At 40.8% G+C, this 24,995-nt stretch overlaps 1 protein-coding gene and 1 pseudogene across 1 annotated transcript in view; one reads left to right on the plus strand and one right to left on the minus strand.

Moving 5' to 3' along the window:
- The window catches only part of ABCA13 (ATP binding cassette subfamily A member 13), a 338,145-nt gene extending 321,859 nt beyond the window's left edge, over positions 1-16,286 (minus strand). The window contains exons 1-3 of the mRNA XM_088834807.1: positions 16,156-16,286; positions 5,152-9,921; positions 1,631-3,406 (exon numbers count right to left, since the gene is read on the minus strand). Of these exons, the coding sequence (XP_088690933.1) occupies positions 1,631-3,406; positions 5,152-9,921; positions 16,156-16,286 (6,677 nt within the window). The remainder of the gene's footprint in view (positions 1-1,630; positions 3,407-5,151; positions 9,922-16,155) is intronic.
- A 5,019-nt stretch (positions 16,287-21,305) lies between these two features.
- Positions 21,306-21,662, plus strand: LOC129552839 (calmodulin pseudogene; annotated as a pseudogene).
- Positions 21,663-24,995: the final 3,333 nt, after the last annotated feature.

Consider the following 24,995-nt stretch of genomic DNA (forward strand, 5'->3'; position numbering starts at 1 on the left):
CCTCCATGAAGGACTGTAACACCCAGCCAGTCCCAGCCCGCTAGTCTCCAGCCTCGGGGCCACAGTGTAAAGCACCTCCATGAAGGACTGTAACACCCAGCCGGTCCCAGCCCGCTAGTCTCCAGCCTCAGGGCCACAGTGTAAAGCACCTCCATGAAGGACTGTAACACCCAGCCGATCCCAGCCCGCTAGTCCCCAGTCTCGGGGCCACAGTGTAAAGCACCTCCATGAAGGACTGTAACACCCAGCCGATCCCAGCCCACTAGTCCCCAGTCTCAGGGCCACAGTGTAAAGCACCTCCATGAAGGACTGTAACACCCAGCCGATCCCAGCCCGCTAGTCTCCAGCCTCGGGGCCACAGTGTAAAGCACCTCCATGAAGGGCTGGACACTTCGGGGTGAAAGCCAGGACTGGTGGGGAGCAGGCGTTGCCAGAATCACCTCCAACTCAAATAAAAATTCAGAGACAAGTGTCGAATTGGAGTTTAGGATCTGAAACAGTGAGGCTCTGAAAGCCAGCATTCAAATTCCAAGGCACTGATATTAATAGCCCTTTGTGCCGATAAACACCGGCTTCACTATCCAAGGAGACCCTTCCAAGTGTTTAAGAAGGAGTGGATTCAAGGTGCAGCCCTGTGGCAACAGGGCCAGAGGTGAGCAGGTCAGGCTGACCGGCAGGTGGGTGAGGGTTCACTTTCCATCTCCCTGTGGGACTCCCAGAAGCACCGGTTCCGCAGAGCCCACAGACCACTGGAGCCGTGTGTCACACACAGAGGATGGGCCAGGGCAGAGCTGGCTCTCGCCCACATCCCTGGGCATCAGACAGCCTCTGGAGCGTGACGGCCAATAGCACTGGGCCCTCCAGGAGCCTGCCATTCCCCTGACCCACCATTCGGGCGGGGGTGGGGGCAGCTGGTGCATGGGTGTGGGTCAACCACATGGTCTTGGATGGAATCTGAGGTGGAGTGAAATCTGGCCTTGTCCAGTGGGCAGTTACCACTGAAAGGGCAGACTTCTGTGTGACTTGAGTGGCCCCAAATCTCTATTTCCATATCAAGTAGCAGGACCCTTGGCTGCCAGAGCAGGGGAACAGAAACACCAATTCTGTACCTAGCCTTGGGATGTGTGAATAGAATGAGAGGTTTTTACTTTTGGAAAAAAACGAATGGAAAGAATTAGAATAAATTCAAATCATATTTAAGAGCTGACTAGTCAAATAGCGAGCAGGGACTGGGCTTGAATCATTCCTGTGGAAGCCAGTCTAAGAGGGAGAGGAAGGCTGAAATCAAAGACCACATCCCTGTGTTCCTTCCCTATGTTACTCCAAAGCATGACTGCGATGGGGGTGATCACCTTTCTCAAGTAGCTCCCTAGTTCTGTGCTGCTCTGTGACAGGATTTCACGCAAAAACAGGATCATGAGTTTTTTCCCTTTGTATCGTGAGGGAAATTATGAGTGGAATTTGGGTTCGAATATAAAAAGTCTGTTTAAAATTTTCTTATTTATAGGAACGTACTTATACTTACCCTGGGTCAGTGCGACTCCTGCCTGCTTCTGTTTCATAGTTGCTGCGTTGGGGGTGGGGGCGGGGTGTGGGCAGGCAGAATGAAACAAATTGGGTGTTTCATTACCTTTGATCAATCAGCGAGACCCTCTGCCAGTATTCGACCAATGCAATTAATGCCTTCCGGTATTTCTCAAAACGTGACAACGGTTTTAGAACGTCAGGAATGTCAACCAGCTCTTTCTGGGTCTTCTCACGTGTTCCAGTGGTTGCATGAATAAAAATTTCAAAAATGGGCTGAAACAAAGTGCTCACAGAGTACGCCCCCTGGGAGCTGTTGAGGAGGAGCTCTTTCTGCACAAGAGCTATTTGACTCAGCAGGGTCTGAGTGGCTTCCTGGAGTTGTTGCTCGGTCACATTCTGAATCCAAGAGGTGTTAAAAAGTGAAGCTTCTCGGGAGGCCTCCGCCACCGTCGTGATGAGTTTCAAAAGGTCATTTGGATGGGGAGCCAATGTCAGAAACAGATTAAAAGCATCCCTGTGGTCCTTCCCTGTGTCATTCCACAATGTGGCGGAGATGAGGTTGATCACCATTCTCAAGTAGCTCCCTAGTTCCGTGCTGTTCCGTGACAGGATTTCATGCAAAAACAGGATCATTTCATGAGTTCTTTCCCATTTTGTATCTTGAGGGAAATTATGAGTGGAAATTGGGTTAGAATATAAGAAGTCTATGTGACTGATGATGTTATTTATAGGAACTAAGCAATCAAGGATTTCTTCCCATAAATTGACAGAATCCACAAAAAATATTTGGGCCCCATTTTTAAATGCTGCCAGGAGACGTTCCATGTCTCCCAAATTGATTTTCACAGAAGTCAAAAAGTCAACTATTTCTTCCCTAATATCATAAAGATCTTTGGACTGGTTCATGTATGTGACTATGCCAGATGACATATTGAGGATATCTGAGTCTTGGGAAATATTAGGCTTAACGCCAATCATCCCAAAGGCCAAGTCAAGAAATGGCATCAACAAGTCATCTATATTTTCAAATATTAAATGATCTGCTGTTTTCAAAGTAATCATTTCATTGACAGCATTTCGAACACTTTGTAGCAAAAGAAAATAAAGAGTGTCAAAGAATTTCTGGGTGTCATTGCCAGTGGAAGTGAGATGAGTTTGAAACATGGTAGCCAACTTTCTTGCGATTTTCTTGGCTAACTTAAGAAATTCCACAGTGGAGGTGAGTGATGTGGCAAGACCTCTCATCTCTAAACCATCATCGGCCAGCATGGTCAGAGTGTCAGCCATCTCCAAGAGTGGGGCAAGGGCACAGTTCTCTCCCCCTGCTCCTGAGATAACACCCAGTAAGTGCCTGGTAATCTCTAATGTTGCTCTGTTCCTCAGGGGGAATGAACTGTTTACAAAGGAAAGCAAATCGGTTAGATTCCCAAGGATTACTTCCTGGAGGGACAGGTACCGCACACGGAAGTCCCTAACAGGAGCACTTAAAAGAGTGTCCACAAAATGTGCTATCACTACAGAAGTTTCTCTCACGAGGTGAAGAGCTGACTGGAGGTCTTGGTTGAGTTTGAAAAGATCCTCACAACTGTTCATATGGGAAAGCAACTGATTCAGCACCATAAGAAACTCCTGATTATTTTCAGTCTCCTTTTTCATTGAGGTTTCCCTTAGAAGAGTGTGGAATAAATCTCCCAGGAGCTGCAGTCCTTGATGATTATCAAAATATAATTCTCCATCGTCTAACGTAAATGAGTTCTTTATTAGATGATTCACAGTCTCCTTTAAAGTTGAAAGAGAGTTCACCAATCTATCTTCTTTCATGGAGGTGAGAAAATGATCGAGTTTCAAATTTTCTAGAATTTTATCCTTTGGGACAAAACTGTAAATATATATTTTTTAATTTCATGGTTAGTAATGAAAAGAGTGAAAACTTACACAGTTGACCCTTGAACAATCCAAAGCTTATGGGCACTAACTCTCCACATACGTTAAAAACTGTGTCTGCCATTCCCCACCCATGGATTCACCCAACCGTGGATCGGGTAGTGCTGTAGCATATATTTATTGAAAAACTCCAAGTATAACTGGGCTCATGAGGTTGTTCAAGTGTGAACTGTAGTGATTTCTTAGAGGTTTTATAATGGCATTATAGGAGGATAATACTGAAAAATTGAAATGCTACAATACATTCCAGATGAAAATCAATATATTGTTGCCAAATAATGAAAAGAGTAGGTGGATTTTATGTATCAATCCATTGCAAAGCCTCAAACCTAACAACATAAAGAGCCATGCACTTTTGCCTTTAGAAAGGAAAGGAACATGAAATGATCAAATGGGACTCTCTGGGTAGGAGGGAACATCCTTCTGAATATCCCAAGTCCTGGCAAGCTGCTTGGCTTGATGGTGGTGAGCTGGGCCACATGACAGCCCCAGAGCCCTCTCTGGTGTTTTTCTGGTTTACTGGGCTTCACATGGGGTCCACTTATGAGAGTTAGGATGCCCACATTGTTTCACTGTAAACACTCAGGTAGGTACTGCTTTGGGAGATTTGTCAGATGTGACTAAAGACCCAGTCAGCCAGCTCTAAGTCAGTGCAAAGGCATGTTGCCCTGGAAAGGCTGACTTCATAGACGGAGGGTCTTCAAGAGTGTTAGGACCTCCTGGGCTCTAATGGGTAGGTGGTTGGACATGTCCTGGACTGGACACATCCCATCACCCTCTGACCAGCCCCTGTGGATGGGAACTTGCAGCTCCTGTCTATGGGACTCCAGCTTGTTTCCTAATGGCCTGCCCTGCTGATTCTAGGCTCGCTGAGCCAACCCCAAAACTGCAGAAGCCAGTCCTGGTATGAAATCTTTGTTATGGTTCTGCTTCTGAGGTTGACACCTTACTGATACAGACATCCTAGAATAAATGAGAATTTCCCTCCAGTTTTTTCATTGTCAAGCTTCAAAGTGGACGAAAAAATAATATATGAAAAAATATAATGTGACTATCAATTTTAAAATATTGGAGTTTTATCGATTCCAAATATAAACATCACAGTAAAATTATTAGAATGAAAATATTTAAGCCCTTCATTTATGATTAGATAGTTCATGCCTTAATTCAAAATATGACCATGAAATATATCCATCTGGGCTTCCTACGTGATGCTGGTGGTAAAGAATCTGCCTGCCAATGCAGGAGAGGTAAGGGACATGGGTTCAATCCTGGGTGGGGAAGATCCCCTGGAGGAGAATCCCATGGACAGAGGAGTCTGGTGGGCTATGGTCCAGAGGGTCACAAAGAGTCGGACGCGACTTAGCACGCACACACACACATACACACACGCATATATCCATATATGTATATAATAATTTTTCAGTTCCATATAAAATATAATTTTAACAACTATTTTCATAATCCAAAATATAGTAAAACATAATATTATAATATATACATTTGTATATAGATTTATTAGATGACAATCATCAAAGTTACTTTACCCTGGTTTTTACAAAATGTTCATTAAGACAAAATTCACTTCAAAGATCATTCCAAGTTTTTGTAGAAGTTCCAGGAAATAAACTGGATTGTAATGTACAACTACAGGTACTCTACAAGCAAAAATAAACTCACCTCATCTCTGCAAAGAGATTTTTGTGGATGTCTTTTAGCAGAAGAAATACTTTGTTCCCAGAATTTTCCTTTAGTAAAAAGAAGGTTTTCAAAAGCTGTTCCATGAAACCCACTCTGCTTCTTGGAGGGAGAACGATTCTCTCACCATTTTCTGACTGTGTCTGGTTCAAGACGAGGTTAATGAGATTCATTATTTGAAGGTCAGTATCACTTAAGTTCAAGACTGCTCCTTGAGATTGCTCAGCTAAGTTATTGATTGAATTAATTAGGAAGCTTTCAAAAAGCAGCTGAACAACTGAGAAATTAGTTAGCTGTTCTTCACTTAGCAGACGAGTAAGAAGGGCAACATCAAAATTACCTTCTCTAGAAACATTTTTGAGATAACCCAAAAAGGTAGCAATGTCTTTAGTCACCAAAGCAATATCATCAGTTGAACTCTCATTAGCCGAAAGAAGAAATAATGTTTGTATCATTTTGGAGTAATCTTCATTTGCAAATTTATGAAACCAGTTTTTTATGACCAGTAAAAAATCTTCAATAATTTCTAATGTCTTCAATGATGATAAATCCAGGCTTTCCAAAAAATGGGCAAGTGGCAAGGGTATGTTTTGAAGAGTCACTGAATTAGTCCTTTGCATCACTTTGTCAATTTCAGAATATAGGGGTCTGATATTAAAATTATGGGTTAGATCTTTCATGATTTGTTCAAACTCAAGCCATTGTTTTTGCAAGTTGTAAGCTGCTTCGCTTTTCTTAATAAAACTTGATAATGCTTCTAAACTACTGCCTGTGAGGTTTGCATTCAGCGAGGTCATGAACGGAGAGACTAGCAAACTGGTGCTGTTCACCAGGTTCTCCTTCCTAGAAAGAAAATCTATTATCCTTTTCAAATGAAAGGAAATATTATACCGAACAGATGTTCCTGCTCCTTCATCCACATTAAGAATCTTGTTTAAACTAATTAGTTTTTCAAGAAGGTTTTCATCTGATGTGACTTTTGTAAAGTTGAAGTTTTTAAATTTTTCTATGATTGGCAAAGCTACTTGTTTTATGAGATGACCAGGACAGAGCTCAGAGATGCTGCTACTGCTCTGATTTCCAGAAGGCAGGACAAATGGTGACACCTTATGCCAAAACTCTTGCACAGACGTCACAAGTGAAGTTTTAACATGGAAAACTTCACACAGCTCTAGAAGAATGGAACTCCAGTCCACTAGTTCATGAATTACACAGGCTACTTTGCTAGTTATTTCCATCTGTGAACTTTCATTCACACATTGTGAATCATCACCATGGCGAGACAGGTGGAGGCGGTCAAAGATACCGGCTACTTTACTGTAAAAGGAAGCTGTGAGCTCATGGGCATTACAGGCATCTGATCTTGGGTTCTGCTGAAACCCAGAAGTTGTATGATTCCAGCACCAGAACACAGGAAGACAAGTTAATGTCTCTGAAACGATGCCCGGTTGAGCTGATACTAATTCAATTGTGTCCATAAGAGTTTTTATCACAGCAGTGAAGTCTTCCTTGGTGACATCTGAAAGGTGTATGCCATGGAGGAGTGTGAAGTTATAGACATCCCTGAGGACCTCTGTGATGTTTTTGTCGCCCATGCCCCGCAGGAGCCTCATGGCATGAGGGAGCATGTAGTACGCATCCACCACGGCATCAGCATCCTTTTTAGGAAACAGACGTGAGAGCCTCAGCAGGTGACTAATACTCCAAGAATGTGAGCTGTCGACAAATTTGTCCATTAAGTCAACCAAGAAGCCGATCCCCAAATTGCTAGCACCTAACCTGCTGATGTTCTTCAAGAAATCCATCATGCTTTCACTAATGTGTTCAAGCTGATCTACTAGCAGGTATATGTCTGTTTTCTTGACAATGCGCAGGAGAGAAGTCATCTTCTTTAAAACTTGAAAGTCACCTGGCTCTTGTGGAATATTGTGATAAGCGGAGGGTGTTAGGGAGTTGAACAAATCCCTCATGAGTTGAATACTGAGACCCACAGCTTTCATTACTTCTTGAGAAATTATTTTGGGTGAATTTTGGAGATCATGAGATAAACTGAAGGCAAGGTAACTAGCTAACTGGTAAAATGAATTGCCTAAGCTGTGTATATCCTTTTCCTTTGGACTGGCAGCAATTATGTTTGAAATTTTTTCAGCTTTATAAAAGGTGTTATTTTCCAGGATGTTAGGGGAAATATCTTTCACAAGATTTTGAATTTCCTTCCCCAGAGCTACTAAATCCAGCCAAATATTTTGAAATTGAAGAGGCATTTCTTCTGACATTTCTATGGGTTTTAGAATTAATTCAGTAAAATGTGTCCAGTTAGACTGAGGTGCAAAATCAAAGTCTCTCGAGAAGTTGTTGATAATCATCCTTACTCGGTTTGTGGAATCATTTAAAAGAGTTAATAAAATTTCAAAATGTGGTGCCTTTTCTTTTCCAAAGACTGCAGTGAGTAGAACATTTAGAAAGTCAGTCATGTTTTTTAAGTAAACATCCACACAGTTTATATTTGATGTATTCAATGAGCAAGGCTCCATCATTATATTCAACATCCAAGTAACAAGCTTCAAGGTAGAGTTCAGTGTGTCTTTCACATGGCTGAGACTCTGTGGAACACTGTGAAGATGGCCTTGTGAAAACCTGGAGTTATACGCAGCACACAGGTGGCTTACAGCGCTGGCCCACGCCACGCATCCTTTAAGTCTGCTAGCTGCATCCACGGAGGAAAATGTGGAATTCAACATGGCCAGAATGTGGAATGCCCTCTGCGAAGAATTTTCATACAATAACCCATCTTCCAAAATAAACTCAGTGACATTTTGGAAAATGTCAGCACAGGACAATAAATCTTGGTCATGGGACACATTTTTAAGAAATAATACTGTGTCTCTTAGGTCGGTGATGACACTTGCAAGCTTCACTTCATAATTTGTGAGGTTCCTTATGAGAAAGTGATTCATCAAATGTACACTTCTGTCTATAGATGCTGAGGTATTGCTCAACTCAATAAAAATGTTGAGCAGAGAATCTAAAAATTCTCTGCTCGTGTTGGTATCTAACGGAAGTGACTTCAGCTGACTCAGGGTAGTTTCCATGGTGAAAAGGGATTTCTCTATTTGGTCCAGGTTAAGCAACTTTACTTGAACGAATCCATCACGTAGTGCTACCCAGAGGTCCCTGAGATGCAGGAAATCATTCCAATCATGAAAGCCATCAGTCTGAGTTACATTCTTAAACAAATGTAAGATGAGTCTAGCAGGGTGATGCTTGGGAATTACTTCCTGACAGCTTTTAGGAATTTTCTCATCACTTTCCAGTTCATCCAAAAGCTGACTGAGACCAACATGAAGAAGAGTGAAAACATTCGTGTCCAGCTGAAATATCTGAGCTATGTGTCCACAGAGCTCAGTCCACATGTGGAACCACAAAGTGGTGCAATGAAGAGCTGTAAACTCGTGGAACTCACTGCCATCTGCTGAGAAGTTTGAAAGGATTTGTGCCCATGGGAGGATAAATGGAGACCCCTCATCTGGTGGATAATTTGCAGCAGAAGTGCTTTTATTATCCAGAACAAAGCAGTCATCACCCAACAGGGCCTCTGCTGAGCCATTAAAGAGTTGACTCATATACTGAAATACAGACTTACGAAAACCGTCATCCACCATGAAGAGCTGCTTGAGGCCTCTCAAAGTAGCATGGATGACTTCCATTGCAGGGCCCTCTGTGGACATCAGGGATTGGGCTTGAAGCTCCAAAAATTTAAAAATTGAGAGCAATTGTTGACAGTAAGATACTTCAGAAATCCTCCCAAGGACCCCTGTTGTTTCATATAAAAATGAAAATGCTTTGCTGATGTTTTGGAAATTAAATTGCTTTAGGATATCCAAAATGTGTTTTGAGATTTGCATAAGGAGAGAAAGCAAAGACTCTCTGCTCTGAATGCTCAAGAATTTATACATATACTGGTGAAAGGAAGAATAAATCTGCAGAAGTAAAGCTGAATCTTTGTCCTGGAAGACATGTAGATATACACAGGTCAAAATTTTCTCAATGTCTTGTTTTTGAGGTTCAGAAAGGGCTAAGAAAAGATTGGATATGTTCCTCATAGCGTAGAGTGTGCCCACAGTTTCTGAGACTTGTTCCTGCCTCAGAAATCCAAACTCATAGAGACTATTTATTATCACTTCAATTACATAAACAAAGTCCATTTTCATGGCTGGTGATTCAGGCGAATCTGAATGAAACAACTGGGAAAAGTTAAAGCTTTTCCTGTGAATCATCTTGTTTTCTGAATCAGAAAAATTTACAAGTGTAGGCAAGATTCCCAGTTCAGCTCTCTTTCCTTCTGAAGTGCCATGCATCCACAATGCCAAAAACTTGGGATTCATCCCCAGAAGTATTAATTCCACAAATTTGAAGATATTTATGGATTCCTTCCTTATCCAGAAACTTTCAAGAGTTTGTACTTTTTCAATCATCTTTTTGCTGACTTCCAGAAGTTTCTGAGTATCCATGCCAGGTATATCTCTCTCTAAACTTGCTGAATGATTTGACCACAAATGACTTGTATTTAGAGCCATCTCACGGACAGATGGGAGGTTATAGAATTTGAGAATACTGGATGAGTTGAATGGATTAGGCAATAATAATTTCTCCAAAAATTCCATAAAAGATAAAAGGAAGTTTACTTGCTCATCTTTATGGGTCTCCAACTTCTTTTCCATCACTAGAAGTTCCTTTGTATAATTTAAGACCCTACAATATTAACAGAACCAATTCAGTATCAGAAAAAAATACCTTTAAGAAAAAGTCAACTTATCAAATTTTTAGATAATATGCAGTCTTGTTTATAGGAAAACATAAGTGAAATATTTACTAGGCAATATATTTTCCCACAGATATTAAATTAATGTGAACATCTGAAAATGTTTTAGAAATCTACAATGCAGTTGCATACTTTTAGCTTAAATCCTGGTTCTTGCACCAAAAACAATGCATTTTAAAGTTATTTTACTCAATGACTTGATATGCATGGTCATTAACGTATGCTATTTATTCTAGAAGAATCTTAGCATTCAATTCCTTATTACGTCTCAGAGTGTCCTGGTGATAGAGGTTGTTCAAATGGCAAGACAATTTGCCCCTGTATGATCTAAGACAAGTGTTAAAAAGCAATCACAGTGCTCTGTAAACAATGCTGTACTCCTGACTATTAGAAACTTATTGTTTTAGATGGTATACAATAAACTTCTCCTCCAGGAGTTTATTTTTAAAACACAAAGAGGTCTCAAAGGAGCAGCTCAGCAATTATGACAAGTCTACACTTACAGTGTGAGTCCTCACTTGAAGGAGTTCCTGACTTCTCAGACTCAGGAACAACACACCCACTTTTGAAGTCCTTGGGGCCTGTGTGTTCTGGACTCCAGGAAGGAAACTCGTGCCTGTGTCTACCACACGTGCATTCACAGCCCCTCCACCTATGGGCACCAGGCAGCCCTCTATCAGCCCACCAGCACTTCTGCAGGGAAACTTCAGAAGAGGCTCAGTGTGTGTGGGCAACAGACCCTTAACACTTAAGTCTGGGACTTCCCTAGCAGTCCAGTGGTCACAACTTCATACTTCCGCTGCAGGGGACACAGGTTTGATCGCTAGTCAGGGAGCTAAGATCCTACATGCTGCAGGGCAAATAAGCCCACGTACCACAACTAGCGAAAAGCCTTAATGCCACAGCAAAGAGTCCCCACAGCCAATATTTTTTTAAAGTTAAAAAAAAACACACATTTTAAGTCTGCAGAATGAGTTGTGCTGCCAACCACAAGAAAAGCTTCAACCTTCAGACTTTTTAATACTTCAGAACTGTGGGTACAGGACTTTGAGTTGTTTTGGCTATTATTGCCTTAAAGGGTGAATTATTTTCTGAACTTCCTTAATTCCATAATCCTGTGTGTAACCCAGCCTGACATAGAATAGAGAGAGGATGGACGAGATGCAGGAATAGCTTCCCTCTCTCAGAGCTGAGATCTGAAAGCAGAAAAACTACAGGCTCAGTTTAGTTTACTATTATTTGTAGACCAGAGAGCTGATAGTTTGAACCATGGAACATTGAAAACATTTCCTGGGAAACATTAGGAAAAAGAAAGCTCGACTATGAAGAATTTGAGACAAACCTTACTTAAACCCAGCCGCGCAGAGAAATAAATGCACAACTGCAAGAGATTGTGTTATTGGTACAGACGAATTCAGAACGCTCTTGTTTTCATTAGCAACTGGAGGTCATGGAGCAGTAATAGTCAGATGACTGAGAACCGAGTCAGAACTGCTACTCCTCATAATGATGCTGCCTCCCACATTTATATCACCCTACAGTTTATTAAGCACTTTCTCGACTATCATCTTAGTTCATTCCTACACAGCCCTTTGAAGTAAACATCATTATTTCCATTTCATGAGGAAAGAAACGTTTCAAGATTTTTTAAGTTAGCAAATTCAAACTGCTATTGTATGGGCTGCGTTTTCTCATCTCAAGCTCAGCTGTCTTAATGTTAATTGTACGGAGTGTCCATTCTTCTTCATTCACTCATTAAGTCAACACCTAGGTACTAGCACCTGTCATAAAAGATGGGCTTCCAGGGTGACTCAGAGGGTAAAGAATCTGCCTGCAATGCAGGAAACTTGGGTTCAGTCCCCGGGTCAGGAAGATCCCCTGCAGAAGGGAATGGTCACCCACTCCAGTATTCTTGCCTACAGAATTTCATGGACAGAGAAGCCTGGTGGGCTACAGTCCATGGGGTTACAGTAAGACACAGCCGAGCAACTAACACTACTACTACTGTCATTAAAGACACTGTGCCAGCCGCTGTGATCTACAAACATAAAACTAAAACATGCTCTTGGAGCGTCTATAAACTAGTTTCATTGCTGGCTTTCTGTGTTATTAAGTAGTTAAGACCTTCAGGAAAGTCAGGTATTATAAACCTAACTCACATGAGCAAAGGGCTGATTCTCCAGAGGGTGCATCCCCTGCTATTCCTCCTATGCCCACTAATCAGTTCAGTTCAGTTCAGTCACTCAGTCGTGTCTGACTCTCCGCGACCCCATGAAACACAGCACGCCAGGCCTCCCTGTCCATCACCAACTCCTGGAGTTCACTCAAACTCATGTCCACCGAATCGGTGATGCCATCCAGCCATCTCATTCTCTGTCGTCCCCGTCTCCTCCCGCCCCCAACCCCTGCTAGCATCAGACTCTTTTCCAGTGAGTCAACTCGTCCCATGAGGTGACCAAAGTATTGGAGCTTCAGCTTTAGCATCAGTCCTTCCAATGAACACCCAGGACTGATCTCCTTTAGGATGGACTGGTTGGATCTCCTTGCAGTACAAGGGACTCTCAACAGTCTTCTCCAGCACCACAGTTCAAAAGCATCAATTCTTCAGCGATCAGCTTTCTTCACAGTCCAACTCTCACATCCATACGTGACCACGGGAAAAACCATAGCCTTGACTAGATAGACCTTGGTTGGCAAAGTAATGTCTCTGCTTTTTAATATGCTATCTAGGTTGGTCGTAACTTTCCTTCCAAGGAGTAAGCGTCTTTTAATTTCCTGGCTGCAATCTGCAGTGATTTTGGAGCCCAAAAAAATAAAGTCTGACACTGTTTCCACTGTTTCCCCATCTATTTCCCATGAAGTGATGGGACCAGATGCCATGATCTTTGTTTGAATGTTGAGCTTCAAGCCAACCTTTTCACTCTCCTCTTTCACTTTCATCAAGAGGCTTTTGAGTTCCTCTTCACTTTCTGCCATAAGGGTGGTGTCATCTGCATATCTGAGGTTATTGAGATTTCTCCCAGCAATCCTGATTCCAGCTTGTGCTTCTTCCAGCCCAGCGTTCCTCATGATGTACTCTGCATATAAGTTAAATAAGCAGGGTGACAATATACAGCCTTGACGTACTCCTTTTCCTATCTGGAACCAGTCTGTTGTTCCATGTCCAGTTCTAACTGTTGCTTCCTGACAGGTTTCTCAAGAGGCAGGTCAAGTGGTCTGGTATTCCCATCTCTTTCAGAATTCTCCACAGTTTATTGTGATCCACACAGTCAAAGGCTTTGGCATAGTCAATGAAGCAGAAATAGATGTTTTTCTGGAACTCTCTTGCTTTCTCCATGATCCAGCAGATGTTGGCAATTTGATCTCTGGTGCCTCTGCCTTTTCTAAAACCTGCTTGAACATCTGGGAGTTCATGGTTCATATATTGCTGAAGCCTGGCTTGGAGAATTTTGAGCATGACGTTACTAGCGTGTGAGATGAGTGCAATTGTGTGGTAGTTTGAGCATTCTTTGGCATTCCCTTTCTTTGGGGTTGGAATGAAGACTGCCCTTTTCCAGTCCTGTGGCCACTGCTGAGTTTTCCAAATTTGCTGGCATATTGAGTGCAGCACTTTCACAGCATCATCTTTCAGGATTTGAAATAGCTCAACTGGAATTACATCACCTCCACTAGCTTTGTTCGTAGTGATGCTCTCTAAGGCCCATTTGACTTCACATTCCAAGATGTCTGGCTCCAGGTGAATGATCACACCATCGTGATTATCTTCGTCGTGAAGATCTTTTTTGTACAGTTCTTCTTTTTGCCACCTCTTCTTAATATCTTCTGCTTCTGTTAGGTCCATACCATTTCTGTCTTTTATCAAGCCCATCTTTGCATGAAATGTTCCTTGATATCTCTAATTTTCTTGAAGAGATCTCTTGTTTTTCCTATTCTGTTGTTTTCCTCTATTTCTTTGCACTGATAGCTGAGGAAGGCTTTCTTATCTCTCCTTGCTATTCTTTGGAACTCTGCATTCAGATGCTTATATCTTTCCTTTTCTCCTTTGCTTTTCGCTTCTCTTCTTTTCACAGCTCTTTGTAAGGCCTCCTCAGGCAGCCATTTTGCTTTTTTGCATTTCTTTTCCATGGGGATGGTCTTGGTCCCTGTCTCCTGTACAATGTCACGAACCTCCTTCCAGAATAGCTGAGCTTAAAAAACTTCCCAGGATTTTTCCATCTATGTTCATCAGTGATGTTGGCCTGTGATTTTCTTTTTGTGTGTTGTCTTTGTCTGGTTTTGGTATCAGAGTGATGATGGCCTCACAGAATGAGTTTGGAAGTGTTCCTTCCTCTACAATCTTTTGAAAGAGTTTTAGAAGGATAGGCATTAGCTCTTCTCTAAATGCTTGATAGAACATGGAAACTTATATTACCATATGTAAAAAGGATAGCCAACGGGAATGTGCTGTGTGGTTCAGGAAACTCAAACAGGGGCTCTGTATCAACCTAGAGGGGTGGGATGGGGCAGGAGATGGGAGAGAGGTTCAAAAGGGAGGGGATATATGTGTACCTTTGGCTGATTCATGTTGAGGTTTGACAGAAAACAACAAAATTCTGTAAAGCAATTATCCTTCAATTAAAAAAAAATTAATTTTTAAAAAAACCTTCCCAGGAGTGACGGATCTCAGTGATAGATAGATGTTATGGGATGCTTCTTAAGCTTTGACTTGCACCAGAGTCACCTGTAGAATTCTTCATATCTACAGAAATCTGAGTCCCACACATAAGCAAGATTTAGCATGTCTGGGGCAAAATTCAAGTGCTTGTATTTTCAGCAAACTTCACAGATAAATTTTATCCAAGTTTGAGAACTAGAAATATCAATAACCTCAGATATGCAGATGATACCACCCTTAAGGCAGAAAGTGAAGAGGAACTCAAAAGCCTCTTGATGAAAGTGAAAGAGGAGAGTGAAAAGTTTGGCTTGAAGCTCAACATTCAGAAAACAAAGATCATGGCATCTGGTCCCATCACTTCATGGGAAATAGATGGGGAAACAGTGGAAACAGTGTCAGACTTTATTTTTTGGGCTCCAAAATCACTGCAGATGCTGATTGCAGCCAGGAAATTAAAAGACGCTTACTCCTTGGAAGGAAAGTTATGACCAACCTAGATAGCATATTAAAAAGCAGAGACATTACTTTGCCAACCAAGGTCCGCCTAGTCAAGGCTATGGTTTTTCCCGTGGTCACGTATGGATGTGAGAGTTGGACTGTGAAGAAAGCTGATCGCCGAAGAATTGATGCTTTTGAACTGTGGTGCTGGAGAAGACTCTTGAGAGTCCCTTGTACTGCAAGGAGATCCAACCAGTCCATCCCAAAGGAGATCAGTCCTGGATGTTCATTGGAAGGAATGATGCTGAAGCTGAAACTCCAATACTTTGGCCACCTCATGCGACAAGTTGACTCACTGGAAAAGAGTCTGATGCTGGGAGGGATTGGGGGCGGGAGGAGACGGGGACGACAGAGAATGAGATGGCTGGATGGCATCACCGATTCGGTGGACATGAGTTTGAGTGAACTCCAGGAGTTGGTGATGGACAGGGAGGCCTGGCATGCTGTGATTCATGGGGTCGCAAAGAGTCGGACACGACTGAGCGACTGAACTGAACTGAGCTGAACTGTAAGGCAAAGCCTCTGTCACATCATGTCCCAACACACCCCACAGACTTTAAAGTGTGCTTTTAAACTATACACAGTATACATAATTAACATTAAAATGTCCATGTTAGTACATGCACTGAAACAGTATAGCAGTTTATAATCTGGCAGATTTGGTCCAAAGATCACTTCTCTTCCAAAAGTCTCCAGAACTTCAGGCTCTTAAATCGTTGACCCCCAGTGTAAATATCTAATAGATAAGACTATTTTTCAAAGAACAATTTTTTGTGGTGGGGGGATTTTATAAAAAATTACATTCTCAAAGGAAATCTATTACTATAATTTGTTTCCTTTCAAAATTCATGGAAACATGAGTCATATATTCTATGACACAAATATTTATTGAGAATTGAATACATATGAAAGACTTTATCAACAGCTAAATTAGGATCTCATGTTTTAAAGCAAGCGTTTTATTTCAAAAATAGTTAAGTCAAGACCTAGAAGTTGAATTCTGAAAACTCACCTGGACATGGAAGCTATTGGAGTCTTGATCAAGTTATTCAAAAATGCAAAATAATTATCACTGATGCTTTTCCAGTCCACGTTTTCTTTATAACAAGGAGATTCCTCAGAGAAACCTAAATAGAAAGGCATTTCATATATTGATTTCAAATTGGGTAAAAGGTCAAGTCTAGTAAAGTGATAAATGCTGTAGTGTCTCAGTTAACACGGTTGAAAGTATAACAAAAGAGCAATAGAGCCCTTCTCATTTGTCTTCCACTTCCGGCCAAGATGAGGTGCCACTGGCCATCAAGCAATGTAGGGCAGAGACCCACGAACCACACAAAATAAACAAGGTGAGACCTTCCAGGTTGTGACTCAGGAACAGATCTGGGGCCTGGTGGGCAACCTGAGTTGAGGGGAGAAAGTTTCGGGTCCAAGAGACAGAAGAATTTACAGGACGGGGGAGCAGAACTAAGGAAGCTGAACAGCGAGTTTTCTGCCATCCGCCCTCTCCAAGTACACAGCTGAGGACAAACTGATCCATGCACGAGAAGGGGCTCCCTGAGACCAGAGAAAGACCCACACCAAAATTAAAGATTAAGTAGCCAGGAACTTCCCTGGTGGTCCAGTGGTTAAGAATCTGCCTCCAGACACAGAGAACAGACGTATGGACACAGGGCTGCAGGGGAAGGACACAGTGGGAGGATGGAGAGAGTGGCAGGGAAGCATATACACTCCCAGGTGTGAAATAGACAGCCGGTGGGGATCTGCTGTGTGACTCAGGGAGCTCAAACCGCGGCTCTGTGACAGCCTAGAGGCGTGGGCTGGGGCAGGAGATGGCAGGGAGGTTCCAGAGAGAGGGGACATACGCATACCTATGGCTGATTCATGTTGACGTATGGCAGAAACCAACACAATACTGTGAAGCAATTATCCTTCAATAAAATATTAATTAAAAGAAGAATCCACATGCCAATGCAGGGGATACAGATTTGATCCCTAGTCCGGGAAGATTCCACATGCTAAGGAGCCACTGTGCCAGAAGTACTGAGCCCATGCTCTGCAACAAGAGAGGCTGCCACAGTGAAAAGCCCACACACCCAAACCAGCAAGAAGCCCCCACGTGAAGCAACAAAGAGCTAGCACAGCCAGTAAATAAATGAACGATTAACTGGCCAGTGATCACACAGGACCGGGAAAAAACTTTGAACCCATTAATCAGACGGAGTGATCCATGATGTGTTAGACACTGAGGATACGATGCAAAAAAAAAAAGGGTCGTGACTCAGTAATGGGATATTTACAACCTCTCTAAGCACTGCTCCAGCTCTGACCAACAAATCTTAAAAACAAGACCCTAAAGGATCAAATTACTTCAAGCAATGTTTTCAATAAAAGGAAAACAAAATAACAAGCACAAAACAAGGTTAAATTCATAATATTTAGCATTACATCAAAAATTACAAGGCATGCAACAAAGCAGGAAAATGTGACCCATAACTAGGAGAAAAATTATTTTTTTGGGCTCCAAAATCACTGCAGATGCTGATTGCAGCCAGGAAATTAAAAGACGCTTGCTCCTTGGAAGGAAAGTTATGACCAACCTTGATAGTATTTTAAAAAGCAGAGACATTACTTTGCCAACCAAGGTCCGTCTAGTCAAGGCAATGGTTTTTCCCGTGGTCATGTATGGATGTGAGGGTTGGACTGTGAAGAAAGCTGATCGCCGAAGAATCGATGCTTTTGAACTGTGGTGTTGGAGAAGACTCTTGAGAGTCCCTTATACTGCAAGGAGATCCAACCAGTCCATTCTAGAGGAGATCAATCCTGGATGTTCATTGGAGGGACTGATGCTAAAGCTGAAACTGCAATACTTTGGCCACCTCATGCGACGAGTTGACTCACTGGAAAAGACTCTGATGCTGGGAAAGGTTGGGGGTGGGAGGAGAAGGGGACGACAGAGAATGAGATGGCTGGATGGCATCACCGACTCTGTGGACATGAGTTTGAGTGTACTCCAGGAGTTGGTGAGGGACAGGGAGGCCTGGCGTGCTGTGATTCATGGGGTCGCGGAGAGTCGGACACGACTGAGCGACTGAACTGAACTGAACTGAACCCAGAATTGAAGAATTCAAGTAGAATTAGTAGAGAAGAGGACTCATCACATAAAACAGTTTATACTATTTAGTTTAGAAACCCCAATTAAAAGCAAAATTTGTCAGGTCAGACAAAACAAGAACTAATTATATGTTGCATGTACAAAATGTACTTGAAATAAAAGACATAAAAACTTAAAAGTAAAAAGATGAAAAAGACATACCACCCTACATTTTCAAAAGGAAGCTTTCAGATGAAGTAGATGTTAGATGATTATATCATTGCTATTCCATAACCATAAAAGCAACAATTAATCAAGAAGACTTAACAATTCTAAATCTTTATGCACATTATAACAGAGCTTCAAACCATATGACACAAAAGCTGATGAAATACAGGATAAATAGACAAAGCCACAATTATAGTTGGAAATTTCAATAGCTCTCTCCAAATAATTGATAGAAGAGGAAGACAAATATCAAGATACAGATTTCTACAATACTATCAGATAACATGATGCTTAAAGAATGCCCCATGCAACAACATTGTACATATTCTTTCCAAAAGCAATGAGATGTTTTATAAGATCATGCATATTCTAGACTATAAAAATAATCTCAATAAATTTAGTAAGATTAGAGTCATACAAAGAATGTTCATTGATTAACTTAGAAATCAATGACATAATCTTTGATATTAATTTCTCATTTTGATAATAATTTCTCATTTAAATGCATTTTTCTCTGCAATCACCTTCTGTGCTTTTTTAGTTTTTTAACTTTATTGAGGTTTGATGTAGATTTCTAACATAATTCCACAGTGATAAGAGAATAGACTCTATATGATCTCAATACCTTTAGACTATGAATTTTTGCACCTTGTTTTATGTCGCTGGATATGTTCCAGTATCTCCTAGTTTATAGTCTATGAGAAATTGAATAGAATTTATATCCTACTGTTGTGTGAAAATTGTATACATCTTAATTATGTTGAATTGGTTCATAGAGCTTTTCAGGTCTACAATATCCTTCTACTTTTCTGTCTATTCAGCCTATTAAGTTTTCAGAGTTTGATATTGAAACTTCAATTAAAATCTTAATTTATCTACTTAAAAGATAATTGTGATATAGTGGAACTTTGTTCTGTACTTTCCAAGTTTCCTATAAATGTGTTATCATGCTTTCATAATTTAAAAAAAAAGAAATCAGTGACATAAATATACCTGGAAAACAGCTTACAGGTCAAAAAGAAATCAAAAGGTAAATTAAAAAGCACTTTAAAATTTTATGAAAATGAAAGTACAGTATACTAATATTTGTGAGATGCCATCTAAGAAAATGTACTTAGGAAGAAATTCATACCATTAAGTTCCTGTATTGGAAAAAAAGGTCTCGAAGATCTCAGTTTCCAAGTTAAGAAAAGAGAAATGAAGAGTCATTTAAATCTCCAGTAAGTAGAAAAAAGAAAATAATAAAGATCAAGGTGGAAACCAAGGAAATAGGAAAAAGAAAAACAATGAGCAGAAAATGAACAAAACCAAAGGCTTCTTGTTTGAGATCAGTAACACTGACAAACCTCTGACAGAGGGATTAAGAAAAAAGAAAGGCATACATTACTGATAAGGAGTATGAGAGAGGCAAAGATCATACAGATTCTCTAACATTCAGAGAACAACATGGAATCAGGGTACTAGCCCTCCACACAGTGGAAAATCCATGTGTCATGTATAGTTAGCCCTCCAGATCACATCCTCATATCTGCAGATTCAGCCCACTGAGGATCACACGGCACTGTAGCGTTTTCTACTGAAAAACATCCACGCACAGTGAACCAGTGCAGTACAAACCCATGAGGTTCAAGGGTCACCTATGTTATGAAAAGCATACAACACTAAATTAGACACTTCAGATGAAAGAGAAAAATTCCTTAAAGACACAATCTACCAAAGCCCATGCGAGAAGAAATAGACCATCTGAATGGCCTTTAGCTATTAAATAAATTGAATTTGTAGTTTAAAATCTTCCTACAAAGGAAACAAAAGGTCCAGATGGCTTCACCAGTGAAATTTACCAAATGTTTAAGGGAGAAAAAATACACAAACTCTTCCAAAAAACTAAAAAGGGAAAAATACTTTTCAACTCATGAGGCCAGGATCACTCTGATAACACAATAAGATAAAGATATTAAAAGAAAGCAAAGCTACTGTCTAAATCTCTCATAGCACAAATGAAAAGTGTTAAATAAAATTTTAACACACTGAATTCAATAATATACAAAAAAGATTTACGCCTTACCAGTTGGGATTTATCCCACTTATACAAAGTTGGTTTAACATTATATATATATATATTTCATTAGCATTTCAATAGCATAAAAACATTAAATATTAAGACAATTACAGTAAAAAACTACAAGTTGTTAGAAAATAAAGTAGACACAAATAAACAGAGAGACACTATGTTCATGCATGAGTCAGGAGATTCGTTATTACCAGAAAAATGTCATTCTCCCTTAAATTTACCCATAGATTCAATTCAACCCAATTAAAAAATTCTAGCAGGATTTTGAGAATCTAACAAGCATTCAGATTGGAAATTGCAAATGACCTGGAACAGCTAAAAACTTTTTTAAAAAAAACAAAGTTGGAAAGCTTACACCACTTGACTTTAGGATTTACCATTAAACTATAATAATCAAGATCAGGTGATACTGGTGTAAAGATGGCTGGAACAGATTAAACAGTGCAGAGAAAGACCCATGGATTTGCACAATGTATTTAACAACAGTACAAATGTAGTCAGTGGAGAGAGAAGAATTGTCACAATAAATTTTTCTGGAGCAACTGGATCTCCATGTGCAAAAAATAATAAAATCTGATATACACCTACATCATGTATAAAAATTAACTCAGAGTCCGAGTGGAATGAGCGAGCTGAGTGGTTGTGTGATTGCGTCCCAAAGACCGGTAGCCCTTGCAGCATGGCTGACCAACTGACTGAAGAGCAGATTGCAGAATTCAAAGAAGCTTTTTCACTCTTTGACAAGGATGGTGATGGAACTCTAACAACAAAGGAACTGGGAACCATAATGAGGTCTCTTGGGCAGAATCCCACAGAAGCAGAGTTACAGGACATGATTAATGAAGTAGATGCTGACGGTGATGGCACAATTGACTTCCCGGAATTTCTGACAATGATGGCAAGAAAAATGAAAGACACAGACAGTGAAGAAGAAATTAGAGAAGCATTCCGCATGTTTGATAAGGATGGTAATGGCTATAGTAGTGCAGCAGAGCTCCGCCACGTGATGACAAACCTTGGAGAGAAGTCAACAGATGAAGAGGCTGATCAAATGATCAGGGAAGCAGACATTGATGGTGATGGTCAAGTAAACTATGAAGAGTTTGTACAAATGATGACAGCAAAGTGAAGACATTGTACAGAATGTGTTAAATTTCTTGTCGAAATTGTTTATTTGCCTTTTCTTTGTTTGTAACTTAGCTGTAAAAGGTTTCCCCCTACTGTCAAAAAAAATATGCATGTATAGTAATTAGGACTTCACTCCTCCTTGTTTTCTTCTGTTATCTTACTGTCATTGTCCTGAAACCTTATTTTAGAAAATTGATCAAGTAACACGTTGCATGTGGCTTGCTCTGGATATATCTAAGCCCTTCTGCACATCTAAACTTAGATGGAGTTGGTCAAATGAGGGAACATCTGGGTTATGCCTTTTTTTTTTTGAGTAGTTTTCTTTAGGAGCTGTCAGCATGTTGCTGTTGAAGTGTGGAGTTGTGACTCTGCGTGGACTACGGACGGTCAACAATATGTACTTAAAAGTTGCACTATTGCAAACGGGTGTTTTATCCAGGTACTCTGCGTGGACTACGGACGGTCAACAATATGTACTTAAAAGTTGCACTATTGCAAACGGGTGTTTTATCCAGGTACTCATACACTATTTTTTCTGTACTGCTGGTCCTACACCAGAAACATTTTCTTTTATTGTTAACTTGCTTTTTAAACTTTGTTTCAGCCACTGAAAGAAAATCTGCTTATGGCACAATTTGCCTCAAATCCATTCCAAGTTGTATATTTGTTTTCCAATAAAAAAATTACAATTAAAAAAATATTAACTCAGAATGTACCATAGACTTTGTTTAAAACCTAAAGCTATCAACCTTCTAGAAGAAAACATAGCTCAAAAATCTTTGTGACCTCGAGAGTTAGCAAAACTTCTCAGCTACAATACCAAAACCATGATCCACTGGGGAAAAAAGAAAAAGATAAATAGAACTTGAGCAAAATTAAGCCTTTTGCTCCTGGATGACACTGTTGAGAAAAGTGGAAAGGCAGGCTTGACAGTAGGAGAAAATATTAGCAAAGGACATATGTGATAAAAGGCTTCTATATCTTACCTTTACAAGGAAATTTCAGACTCAACAATAAAGAAGCATACAGCCTAATTTTAAAACTGGGGAAATGATCTGAATAGACAATTCATGACTAAAGATGCACAGAGGATACATAAGCACATGATAAGATAGCTGTTCAAATCACTAGTCGTAAATGCAAGTGAAATCCACGATGAGATTCCACACCTACTAGAATGGCCTAAAGTTTCTAAACTGACCACACCAAGTGCTGGTGAGGATGTGGCAGGATCAGAACTCTCCAGTAGAAAGGGTGCTGGTTGAAACTGCAAAATGTACAACCTTGAAAAACAGTTTGCCAGTTTCTTTAAAAGTTAGGCATGCACATACCATATAATCCAGCCATTTTACTTCTAGAGGGGAAAAAAAAGCATATTTCCATTAAAAAAAACTTTATTTTCAGTAGCCAAAAACAGGAAACATCCCAAATTGTAAGTCATGCTAATGGATAAACAATCTGTGATGTGTCCACACTCCACAGTCAAGAGTGCGCGTACCACCTCATGAATGAAGCCGAAGCTAATTAGTTCTAGTTAATGACAGTAAGTAAAAGATGTCAGAGAAGACGCTGTATAATTCCATTTATATACATTTCTAGAAAAGGAAAAAACTAGTTGATAGCAACCAAGGGCAGATCAGTGGTTGCCTGGGGACAGGAGTCGGAGCTGGAATTAACACTGGGAAGAGGTGGACACAACCCTGTCTTAACTATGATGATAGCTTCATGGATACACACACACACATGTCAGAACACAATAAAGAGTATGTCTAAACACGTGCGATCTGTTGTATGTAGCGATTATATTTCAATAAAGCTAATTTTTAAAAAGAAATCCTTCTCATTTAAGGCAAGTAATTTAACCTCTCTAGCACCTATTTCAGAGGCAAAATTACATAACACTTGCAGGTTTTGTACTTCACTGAGTTCCCACTGCAATAGATTGGCTTCAGTTCAGTTCACTTCAGTTCAGTCGCTCAGTCGTGTCCGACCCTTTGCGACCGCATGAATCATAGCACGCCAGGCCTCCCTGTCCATCACCAGCTCCCGGAGTTCACTCAAACTCATGTCCATCGAGTTGGTGATGCCATCCATCCATCTCATTCTCTGTCGTCCCCGTCTCCTCCCGCCCCCAATTATGTATATATAATATCATAAGTGTTTAAGAGGGGGAAAATGATGGTAACCATCTTGAAAAAGAGCACAGGTGTGTATGATTAATATCAGATTTTTTTAAAGCAAATGCTACCAGAAAAACCAGTCTGTATGGAACAACTTTTTTAAACAAAAGGAAAAACAGAATCCACTAAAGTGAATTCCATGGCCACTGCTTGTGGTACATTATCACTCTGGAATAATTTTAGTGGGGAGAAAAAGGAACTAGCATCTGTGGCAACTGCCTAAAAGTACTGCACTAGGCATTTTATGTACATTAGCTTGCTTAATCCTCATAGGGAGGTGAGGGAGGGAAGTCACTCAGTCGTGTCCGACTCTTTGCGACCCCATGGACTGTAGCCTACCAGGCCCCTCGGTCCATGAAATTCTCGAGGCAAGAATACCGGAGTGGGTTGCCATTTCCTTCTCCAGGGGATCTTCCCAAGCCAGGGACTGAACCCAGGTCTCCTGCATTATAGGCAGACACTTTACCATCTGAGCTACCAGGGAAGAGTAGACCATATAATTTCTATGTCACCAAGGAGAAAACTAATTGCAATGGGAGGCCAATAACTCACTCACTCAGTTAAGTCTGTATCACAAACAAGGTTTGCTCCCAACTCCATCTGCCTGCAAAATTGCCTGCACTCCACAGTTTAAATACTTATAGCAGAATCCAGTTATTAGAACACTTAGTATCTCTATTATAGCTGAAACTCCAATACTTTGGCCACCTGATGCTAAGAGCTGACTCATTTGAGAAGACCCTGATGCTGGGAAAGATTGAGGGCAGGAGGAGAAGGTGACGACAGAGGATGAGATGGTTGGATGGCATCACCAATTCAATGGACATGAGTTTGAGAGAATTCCGGGAGTTGGTGATGGACAGGGAGGCCAGAAGTGCTGCGGTTCATGGGGTCGCAAAGAGTCTGACATGACTGAGCAACTGAACTGAACTGAACCATTATAGATAAATAACAAATTCTTATCATGTATAGTTGTGTTTTTTTTTTTCTACTGGAGGAAGGGGAAATATGGAATGTGTAACCTAAAGATGAACGCTGGCTTTGGCCTGGTACTGTGTTGTCTTGAAGTTCACACTCTGATTCAGTACGTCTGAGATGGGCTCTCTGACGGTGCTGATGCCACTGGTCCAGGGACCACCTTGGGTAGCAAAGAT

Source organism: Moschus berezovskii, chromosome 3 (assembly GCF_049115385.1).
Source record: "Moschus berezovskii isolate FMDL1 chromosome 3, NW_MosBer_1.0, whole genome shotgun sequence".
Classification (NCBI taxonomy): domain Eukaryota; kingdom Metazoa; phylum Chordata; class Mammalia; order Artiodactyla; family Moschidae; genus Moschus; species Moschus berezovskii.